Source organism: Merops nubicus, unplaced genomic scaffold (assembly GCF_000691845.1).
Source record: "Merops nubicus isolate BGI_N331 unplaced genomic scaffold, ASM69184v1 scaffold18830, whole genome shotgun sequence".
In the NCBI taxonomy this organism is placed as follows: domain Eukaryota; kingdom Metazoa; phylum Chordata; class Aves; order Coraciiformes; family Meropidae; genus Merops; species Merops nubicus.
This window is the reverse complement of record NW_008583742.1, coordinates 1-11217: the sequence shown is the minus strand read 5'-3', so window position 1 is coordinate 11217 and position 11217 is coordinate 1. Positions and strand designations below refer to the sequence as shown.

Here is an 11217-nt window from a genome sequence, read left to right as displayed (position 1 = left end):
ATATGAGTCATTTTATCTGCAGTCCTCAAGTACAGGCAGAATCCTGATTCTCAGTCAAATTTGTTCTGTGGTTGTTAAATGGTGTGTTGCAGCTTTGTCAAGGGCATGAGGTTGGGTGGTTTGTTTTGGTTTAGTTTGGTTGTTTTTTTAACAGAAATGTCTGTTTTCTGTAGCTATCACTGTCATGTGTATCCTTACCCCAATAACACGGAGGAGCGCAGGGCCGTCGTCGAAGGGCTGAATGTTCGTATCCAGGATCTTCACACTGTGAGTTATTCCCTTGGCTGTAGTTATGGCACCCTAGGAAATAATTTGTCAAATCACAGCATTAAATACATTAATATGTTTCTAAAATACATACAGCTTTGAATTTCAACTTGACTGTATGTCATGTGCCTGGTATCATGCTGCATGATTCTATTAAACTACCGAGCCCCTGGCATTGCCCTCTTGTTACCAGCAGTGGTTGGTGTGTCCTACAGATGTGATCCAGCACTTGGCAAATCCTAGGTGCTCTGGCTGTGGTTAACATAACCACTGCCACACATTCAATGAAATCTTTTTTGGTTTTCCTTGGACAAAGGTGCTGCATAAAACTGAGGATTACTTACGCCAAGTGTTGTGTAAAGCATCTGAATCCATCTACACGTGGGTTATCCAAGTGAAGAAGATGAAAGCCATTTATCATGTGCTCAACCTGTGCAGTTTTGATGTCACAAATAAATGTTTAATTGCTGAAGTTTGGTGTCCAGTGGCTGATCTGCAAAACTTGCGCCAGGCGTTGGAGGAAGGTTCAGTAAGTCAGCTGAATGCTCACTGAGTCTAAACTGTTGTCTTGAACTAACTATACAAATGAGGAAAGAAAAAATTATTGAGATTAAAAGTAGTCACAGACGGGTTGGGGTCTCTCTGAACTCATTCCCAACAAGTTCTTAATAAGCAAAGTCTTTATTTGCTGTTATGTGAGTTAGTTTTTTGGTGGGTTTGGTTTTTTTCCTATCTTGAGTAATTTCTGTGTTGAACCCAGGTCTGACTGGGCTCACAGTGCTATTTGCAGCCAAGTAGAAGGTGCCAGTTCTCTTGTGTTAGTTGTGTTGAGTGCAGCTCTGTCTTGTTTTATAAAAAGAATTTTAATAACAAATCTTTGTTGTATAATATTGACTGATGAGTCTTGACTGGTATTTCCTATAAGGTAAGGATTAGAACACTGTATATAATCAGTGTTTTCAGAGGAACAGAATAATATCAATTTATTAGGAATGCACAAACACATAAATGTTAAACTTGGGGCTTGATGTAGGGATGTTTCAGGATGAGTGAAACTACTGATAGAGGAATTGTTTTCACTTTGATTAGATTAAGCATCAACTGAATTCTTTTTTAATTAATGTATCTTCTTTCTATCTGTAATTAGAGGAAGAGTGGAGCTACAGTTTCTTCATTCATGAACACCATCCCAACAACACAACCTCCTCCAACTTTGATACGTACCAATAAATTCACCTCAGGGTTCCAAAACATTGTTGATGCTTATGGAATTGGAAACTATGGAGAAGTTAATCCAGGTTGGTCCTTCTGAAATCTGAACTGTGAGCTGTGCTGCCATTACTGCTTGCCTTGTTGCATGTTTAAACACCTTGCTGAACTGGACAGTAGGAAAGGCAAAAAAGTGGCAACCATATTCTGTGGTGTTAGCTGTTTTAAAATTGCTGTAGCTTATCAAAAGTACAAATGGTGCTTCAGTCAGTAAAATGGGATTTCATTTTGCTGGGTTATTTTAGCATTAAAGATACTGATAGTAGCTGTATAATGTTTATATGTTTTATCTAAGGTGAAATCTTTAGAGAGGAAAAAAAAACCCTTTGGTAATGGCTATTGATCTTACTGAAGTGTGCAGCTCATCAGCTGAAAAATTCCAGCTTGTATAGTCCACTCAGTTTAATGTCCTGGTGTATTTTTCCAGCTACACTGACTATGTCATGCTGTACAGGAGAATACATGTTCTAATACAGAACCAGAACAGCCATGGAGGAAGAACTGGTTGTTTGGGTTTTATTTCCTGGGCTCATGTTGTTATCCTCAGAATTGTCAGCTAACTCGACCGCAGAGTTATTGTTACTAAGGGATGCAGAGTAAGAAAGCTTTAAACCCAGTTAGATCTGTGGTGAGGGAGAAAGGTCTGTTAGTAGGGGGTGAAATGTCTTTCACACTTAAAGCTGAAAATTCTTTGAGAAGTTAAAACAGTTATGTTGGTCAGATATAATTCAGATAGCAACATCATCTGTTGTGCTGTGTGCCTGAAACCTGTGCTGTTGTCGTTGCAGCTCTCTATACCATCATCACCTTTCCCTTCCTGTTTGCTGTTATGTTTGGAGACCTTGGGCATGGGCTACTCATGTTCATATTTGCACTCCTGACAATATTGTATGAAAACCACCCGAAATTACAAAGATCACAAGATGAGGTAAAAGGAATTGCAGATAATTTACCATCCAGCAAGATAACTTCAACTGAAGTTACTATGTTTCTGATAAGTACTGTGTATTGCACATGTATTAGCTTGTGGGTTTTTTCCTTTGTTTCAGGATTTCCTGTGTTTAGAGTTGCCATATTCCTCAAGATTAATATGATATCTTAACAAACTATTCAAATTTTTTTTTGAAAGGGCAGAAAGAATCAAGTTAGAATAAAAGACTGACAAAAATCAGTTGATACTATTGGGCTTCTCTTTCCTTCTGCTGGGGCTCCTTTGTGATGTGTGTGTTTTACAGTGTGGTTACTGTGACTAATGTGTGGAGAAAGTTTTTCAAATTCCATCTTTAATTGTTTCTGATAAGGAATTGTAGTTTGAAATCTATTAAACTTAATTTTAACTAATTTTGGAATAATATGGGGTTGGAATATAAAAATACCTGCATCTCGTTAGAATTGTATTTGATTAAGAATAGCTGCAAATGTCTAACTTCTTGAAAACTATTCCCATGAAGGAAATGTGGCTTAAAAAGACTATTTTTGACAGAAAGCTGTGAACGTGGGGAGATGAGTCACACCCCTTTGACTGACATTTGTAAACTTCATATTCACATGCTTAAAGCAAAATTCCCTGGGTTACGTTTTGATTTCCTTTAGGTTTCTTCATATCCCTTAATGACTGTTCACAAGAATGTTGAGTTTTCAGAACTCTTCATATGGCCAAAAATATATTTCTCTTAGAAATGTCTCTGTAACAGTTGTTCTCATAGCAGATGATGTTTGTGTTTTTCTTTTTTCCAATGCTTACAGATAATGAAAATGTTATTTGAAGGCCGATACGTTATTTTATTAATGGGCCTGTTTTCTGTATACACTGGATTGATCTATAATGACTGTTTTTCAAAGTCATTAAATATATTTGGTTCTGGATGGAATGTTTCAGCGATGTTTGAACAGAAGGTTTGGAGGTGAGTAGCATGACTCTGTTTTCTATATCATTAAACAAAAAATGTATTTCCTGCAGCAGTTTCACCCTTTTGCTCACCCATTTTAACTGTCCTTTTATTGAGAGTATGAAGTAAACAGTGAAATCTGGCAAAATCTAGTTGTTAAGGTAGCAAGTGCTGGTGCACTAGGGGCTAAGTGACACATCTGTGCTGCTTAGAATAAAAAAGGCAGTAACAGTTATTTGAAAGCAAAAACTCAAATTGCTCATTCTCTTAAATTGGGAAATCCACAGAGGACACAGCTTCTTGCAAAACCACTATTTTAATTTGATTATGTTTAATTCATTCTGTCAATCTTGTATATTTTAGTGTTGCTTTACTGGATTTACATGTCCTCAGTCACCTGGAATGATTTCTAGAATATTATAATTTGGTACAGATGACAGTTAGTCTTCTCCTGGAAAAAAATTGTGTTGCCATACACTAATGCTGTATGCTGGCTAATAACTGATGAAAAACTGCAGCTGGCACAGTATCTTTTTATTGACAGTAAGAACTTGCACCTGATTTTTGAGGTGATATTTCTAGGGTTTATTAAGTCTCTAAACCTTCTTAGGTGTGTTTTACATCTTTTTTTTGAGGTCTCACAAAGGTATTCTTATGAATCGCTGGAGACTTCAGTAAGATTGTAAAATCCTGACAGAAGGCAGGAGGACTTTGACCTATTTAATAATGCCTTGTCATGTATTCTTTTTATTCATAAAAAATGCACTGCCTCCTGTGTTATGGTTTGTCTTTATGCTGATGGTTTTAGTTTGTCTCCAATGACTATATTTTCCAGGAGAGGTTTCTGAATAAATATATCTATCCTGGATTTTGAGAGAAATAGAAAACACAGGGCTAGTTTTGGGGAAATTTGTCCTAGGTCATACTTCTGGAATGAATAGGCAAGAACTATTAGTATTTACTGTAAAGAAATTAACAATTAATAAAATAAATTAATTACCTAGCAATCCTCAGTCTCTGCACAGCTTTTCTGTGTAGTTAACCTACTTTTTTCCTTTTTTTTTCCTTATATGAATTGTCTAATCTGCTTTTTCAGAAACTGGGATAACCTCAGTGTTTTGAGGTGTCGTGACCCTTTGATATTTCAGGGTTCACAGCCTGCATCTCATTTTGCCTTAAAAACAGGAAGTGGCTTGAAATAGTAGAGTCAAAACCACTGACTTTGGTTAAAATGTGAACAGGTTGTGAGAGCTGTGTTAATGAAAAAATCTGTGAAGTTAGAGTGGAAGCTCATCCAAATGCAAAAGAGGGAAAAAAAGGTATCAGTTATTCTTTGGGTGTTTATTAGTGAATTTTATGTAAAAGCAAATTGTGATCTTTTAAAAGAAAACTTCCCATTCTAGGGGAATGAGGAATAAAATCCAGAAACTTGTCTTTCCAAGACAGCTAGTGTGCATTAAGCCCAGATTGTGAGTTTCTGAAGATTTTTTTTTTTTTGCTATTGTTTTTCTTAGCCAGGCTCTTTGTGATTAGAAATCTTTTATTCTTCTAAAGACTGGCCATGGGTGAGCCAGTCATATGGAGGAAGGCAGGAGCAGCAGCCTGCAGAACTGAAAGTGTATGCTGTCACAGTGTTTCAAAAATGTCAGATTTTGCTCTATTTTTCTTTCTCTGCAGTTCTAAGGTTCTGGAGGATAATCCATTTTTAACTCTGGATCCAAATGTTACTGGTGTGTACAATGGAGCTTATCCCTTTGGAATTGATCCGGTGAGTTTCATTCTTTCAAATTACCCATTTTTGATGATCAGTCATTTGTAAATTAGATTGTAATAGTTGCATTAGGAAAATAAATCTTACTATGGAAAAAATACATTTCTGCTTCTCCATTCAAAATGAGCTTTTCTCTTAAGGTGTCAAAGAAAGATTTAACTATTTTCATGAAACTCAGATTCCAGTTGTGATCGCTGTTTGAGGTAGAATTCTGGTCTCCAGTGAAGGGTAGTGGTTTATTCCTTCCTTACACTGTTTTAAATGCTGTTTTTGTCTCCTTCAGATATGGAACCTGGCAAGCAACCGTCTCAGTTTTTTAAACTCTTTCAAAATGAAAATGTCTGTGATTTTTGGAGTGACTCACATGACGTTTGGAGTTGTGTTGGGGGTATTTAACCACTTGTAAGTACAAGAAGCTAAGATAATATTAAATGCTAGATTTTGTCAAGTCTTGAATTACAACAGTTGATCTGGTAAAAGAAACTGGAACATTTTTTTAAAACAGTAATAGTAATTGTGAACACTATTCTTAAAGACAGTGGCAGAGATCTCTTCCTTCACATAAAATAAGACGGTGGATCAGTATTATGCAAAATGTCTGAAGAAAGATTAATACAAGATTTTATTTGCTTGCTGCTGAATACAGATACATGCCTCTTATGGTCTTGATTTTCTCTGAAATACCTGATCACAATTTCAGTGAATATGAAGAAATCAGTTCTGGATTGTATTGTAGTCTTGCTGTTTAGAAGTGCCAGGTACTGTTCTGTTTTACTGAAAATTGTGTTTGGGCTGTGTATTTAACATGATCTTTCTTTGTAAAACTTATTTTTCATCCCTTCCTCCCTGCTTTTTGTCTTTTAGGCATTTCAAGAAGAAGTATAATATTTATTTGGTATTTCTTCCTGAACTTTTATTCTTGATGTGCATCTTTGGCTACCTGGTGTTTATGATCTTTTTTAAATGGCTCGCGTACTCTGCAGAGGACTCCACGTCAGCTCCTAGTATCCTGATTCACTTTATTAACATGTTCCTGTTCACTGGTGGTGAAACAGAGCTCTTCTACACTGGCCAGGTCAGTTGTGATCTTACTAGCTTCTGAAGATCCTGTGTTCCCTATGCAGGTAACACTTTGCCAGTCATGAGAGGCTGATGGCTGAGTCTTCCCCTAGGAAGGGGAATGTCCCTCACTAAGGGAAATTGAATCAACATTATGATTAAGTAACATATTTACTCTTTAATTGGTTATAACATTTTATGTAGTGACTGGTGAAAATACCTATTTCTGGAACAAAATCTCCCAGGTTAAAATTAAGGCTAGAGAACAGAGTCTCATGCTTGTAATTGTGATGCTTTTCTATGTGCTGTAAATAATCTCACTAAACTGAATCTCAGCAATGTCTCTAGAACCCAGTCCTGAAGTTGCTGGATGTCTGTAGCCCAATTTAAGGGCATGATTCAGCAAAATACTCATGTGATGTTCAATTTGGAGTACATTGCCCACTGAAATGAATAGTATGTTTCTTATGCTCAAACGGGCCTTTAAAGGCAAGCAGGAAGCTTTTTCCTACTTATGATTTTGTGATCTAATAGAATTTTTTCTTTTCCCCTCAAACAGGTTGCCCTGCAGAAGTTTTTACTTAGTATTGCTTTTCTTTCTGTCCCTGTACTGCTTTTTGGTAAACCACTTTATTTATATTGGTTGCACGGTGGAGGCCAAGGCATGAGAATGTCCAGGGTGAGTACTGAGAGACGTTTCTTCAGCAGCACCAGAATTCAGCTGCTGCTGTCTTGCATACAGAGCAATGTCCTTACTAGGACAAGTTTTTGACTGTAACCCATAATGGTACACTGTTCCTCTAGCTCTCTTTTTGCCTTTGCTTGTAACTACTTTAAATAGATTTTTGAAATACCACTGGCAGTCCACTTGAAGACACAATATGTTTCCATTTTGTAGGGTGGCTACAAGCTCATTCGGAAAGAAAGTGAAGAAGAACTTTCTCTGCTGAGATGTCATGATGTAGAAGAAGGAAGCAGTCATTTGGATAGTGGCCACAGAGAGGGGGATGGAGAGGAGGTAATGGTTTTATCTGATCTCTAGTTTGTGTGTCCTCAAAAGCAAATTAGAATTGGAAAATCGAGAAGATAACCTGTACACTGATAAGAATCCAGGTTTTGTATGGTTTTATAGATCCTTAAAATTATGGCAAGAGGATGACTGCCCAGCTTCCTGTTAATTAATCTTGAGTTTTCATCAAGACAAAAGTCTCTTTATGTCTGCAAATTACATCTTGTGATGAGGATTATTGCTAATAGGGGTTGGGAGACACAGGCAGCATTCCTCATCTCCAGCTATTGCCACTGTTCAGTTTGGGCAAATTTTTAAAGGTCTTTACTGATTCCACTGATTTAATGTGAACTGAAAGACAAAAAACTGCTTCAGTTTCCCAGAGTATGTATAGTACTTGTTTCACTGGGATAATACACTCTTGCTGCTTATGTGTAGAAAATACAAGAATTGTTTGCTTAAATAAAATGTGTCATAGTTGCATGTAAGGTAAATGGTGAAATTTGCAGTAGTTAGCAGCAAGTACATATATTTAGAGCTTACAGTATTATGGTAGTTATTTTTTTATCACTAGCATTACTAGTAATTAACCCTGCTTTTAAAAATGAAAAAATTGACATTGTAAACTTAGGAGATCAATAGAATGGGAATTAGAACCATGGCTAGTTTTACTGCTTAGAGTTTTCAAGTATAGGTCATGTTCCTTGTGGAAAACAAATTGTATTTCATTTTATCTATCAGCAAAGTAATTGGGCAAACTTAACTGGAAAACAGTAGCATCAGATTATTTTTATTTTTTTTTTAACTGTTGTTTCTGTAATAAGGATCCTAAACACAACTTTCTGAGATTAAATCAGTATATTACCCTTTAATGGAATCTTTTTCCATGTTAAGATTTGCAGATGAATGTTTTTGTTCTCTCATGCTGTACTATGTTGTTCAAATGGCTACAAATGTATTTTTGTATTTTAGTTTAATTTTGCAGATGTTTTTATGAATCAAGCAATTCACACCATTGAATATTGTCTAGGATGTATTTCTAATACAGCCTCATATCTGAGACTCTGGGCATTAAGTCTTGCTCATGCACGTAAGTGGGGTTTATTTTTTTTTTGGCTGGTGGTTTTGTTTCATCTTGATTTTTAATGCTGGTTAGAGGGATGCTGACCTGTTGAAGTGATACTACTATGAAATTATCTTTGGCTTAATTAAAAAAAATCCATGTTTAAACTTGTCACAACCTATGGAAATCCCCCCAAACTAAAATTGTGACTTACTGTTTGGAATCCAGTAATTTTCTGTCTTGATTGGTCTGTGTTGGAAAGAGGCTGATGATCTGAGCACAGTGTTACCTCCCATAACGGCGTGGCAGTAGTCACAATACCACCTCCTGTTTTCCATTGATTGACCAGTTTGGAAGGTATTTAGGCACTTGCCAAAGTCTTAGTGTCATGGTGTAAAATATTGTCATTGGTAGATCTTATTTTGAAATTGAGAGGTACCTTCAAGTGTTCTGGGGGAATGAGGGAAGGCAGGTAATTGGGGTGATAGTTCCTATGTTCAGCAGATCCTGCAATGTTGGTTACACTGGAATACAGGTCAGTGAGAGTAGCTCACTGGGTGAATGTGTGCAGTATCAACATTAATGATTAAAACCTTTTATTTTTTTAATAGAGTTATCAGAAGTTCTGTGGCAAATGGTGATGAGAGTGGGTCTTCGTGTGGATACAACATACGGTGTCTTACTGCTGGCCCCTCTTCTAGCTGTTTTTGCTGTGCTAACAGTTTTTATTCTTTTAGTTATGGAGGGGCTTTCTGCTTTTCTCCATGCTATACGACTTCACTGGTAAGTTCATTTTATCTTTACAGCACTTTAGTGAATATTAGCTTGTTTAGGAGGGATTTTTGTGTCAAAGTATTAGGAGCGCTATTAAAAAGTGTAAAATTCAACAGCATCATGCTACTGTAATAGATATATTTAATAATATTAAATAAATAGCATATTACTTGAATGTGATTGTTCCTCTGGAATATTTTCAATGAATTCAAATATTATATTTGCTTATGGTGAATGTTTAGGACTACATCTGTTTTATAGTATTGCAGCTTTTCATACTGCAGAATATTAGTAACGTGGATAAGTATTTTTAATTTCAATCTGGTTATATCACTGAATGGCTTCAGTCTATTTATTTGGTTCAACAGAACATTTATCTTAGTGAGCAAAACTTTTGCTGAAGTGGGGCTGCCAACCCTTAAGTATTTTAATCCTTTCTTAGCCTTAATATCACAAGCTCTGCACATTGGAGTGGGTTCAGGGAACATTTAATTTGCAACCTGATAACACTTAAAGTATAAGAAAAGGCAGACAAGCAGTATAGAGACAGGAGGCAGAGCTGTATGCATTACAGGGTATTGCCCTCAGGATATTGTATATTTGCAAAACAATTATCTGCAACTAACTTGAAAACAAATTAGTGAGATAGAAATGAGAACTGAGCCCTTGCAGCACAACCTCAGAGTGTTTGAGTCTCTTGAGAAACATGAAAATTACCTGGGACTGTGATGGGAAGGTTGAATAGCTGCACAGAAAGTGTAAGTGACAGGATTAGGATTGTGCGTTTTCAGCCTTTTGTGTTGCATAGTTCTGTCCCTTGACAAGGGGTCATTTTGGATTAATCTACAGATTCTGTTGTGTTTTTTGTCTCATTTCAGGGTGGAATTTCAGAACAAATTCTACTCTGGTGGAGGATACAAGTTTACGCCTTTCTCTTTCAAGCATATTTCTTTACATTTTAATAAAGATAATATGGCATAGTTTGGCTGCTGTCAGCAGAAATGTTTGGAATTGTCTGCAAGTAATCATGTGATTGGATCTCGCCTATGAATGGTTTCTTGTAGGACAAAGTGTTTTTCACTGATTGCCTTATAATGCAGCCAAATAAACCTGTAACATATACCTCCCACAGAAATACACAGAAGATCTGGAGCATCTTGTAAAGTAGATAGATAAGAAATGTACATTTTTCTTGATAAGCTAATGTTGTAAATGAATTTTATTCCTGAAAAAAAACGTTGTTACTGCTTGTCCTAAAACCAGCGTAGGCATTTTTTTTTGGAGGCTGTTTATTTTTTTTTAAATGATTACTTTTAAGTTATCTGAAAGACTTTTTACCATATTAAACATCCATTACTAATAACATAAGTAGGCTCCCACCTCATGCACTTTGGGAACAGTTCAGGCATGCAACAGAAACAAATGCTTTCAGTTTCTATTGCAGAAGGACTATGAGATGTAAATTTAGACACAGCAATGCAACGTGTGCTCTTTTTGGACATATTTAAAACTGCACCCAAAATGTTAACTGCCAATTCTGAGTTCTGCCTGGAGTTATTAATCTTTCACAAGCTCCAGTGATATTTGGTGTTATGGAAGAAGGCAGGATTAGAAGTGTGGGGACTGGAAGTGTCATCCTCTTGGTTCCCTGCCCCGAGGAGCTGGCTGACAGGTGCTGTTCTGCCAAGCGAGTTGTGTGCAGCCCATCACTTGCAGCAACCTTGATGGATGGAAGCTCTGCAAAAAAGTCTTGCACAGTCTGCCTGAGGACTCCAATAAAACAATCAAGCTGTCTACTAGAAATTTGTATGCTGGGTTCTATTTTTAGAGTGTGATCCCAGGTGGATTTTCTACTCAGGAATCAGAACCAGCCTGGATCATGTAAGGACGTAGCTACAGCATTGCTTACCCCGTGTTCTGTTCATTCTGAGCAGCTGCCACGGGGTCGTTCTGTATGATGGTCTGTATCGGTGTGAAAGTGGGGATAGTGCTGTAATGTTCGAACATCCGTGCCATAAGAACAACATAAGTTAAATTTTACACTTGTTTGATACGAATTCCGAATAAAACCTGGTTCCCGCAGTTCGGAGCGGGCCCTTGTGTCGGCAGTAGCCCT

At 36.9% G+C, this 11217-nt stretch overlaps 1 protein-coding gene across 1 annotated transcript; it reads left to right on the top strand.

Moving 5' to 3' along the window:
- Positions 1 to 173: 173 nt before the first annotated feature.
- On the top strand, positions 174 to 10326 carry ATP6V0A2 (ATPase, H+ transporting, lysosomal V0 subunit a2; the record flags this gene model as incomplete). Its single annotated transcript, XM_008942120.1, has 13 exons — positions 174 to 267; positions 584 to 796; positions 1415 to 1565; positions 2325 to 2464; positions 3283 to 3440; positions 5103 to 5193; positions 5480 to 5598; positions 6061 to 6271; positions 6815 to 6934; positions 7154 to 7273; positions 8237 to 8354; positions 8939 to 9110; positions 9980 to 10326. Coding segments are annotated over 13 exons (1810 nt in total), but the record flags the coding sequence as incomplete, so codon positions are not given.
- Between the last annotated feature and the right edge of the window lie 891 nt (positions 10327 to 11217).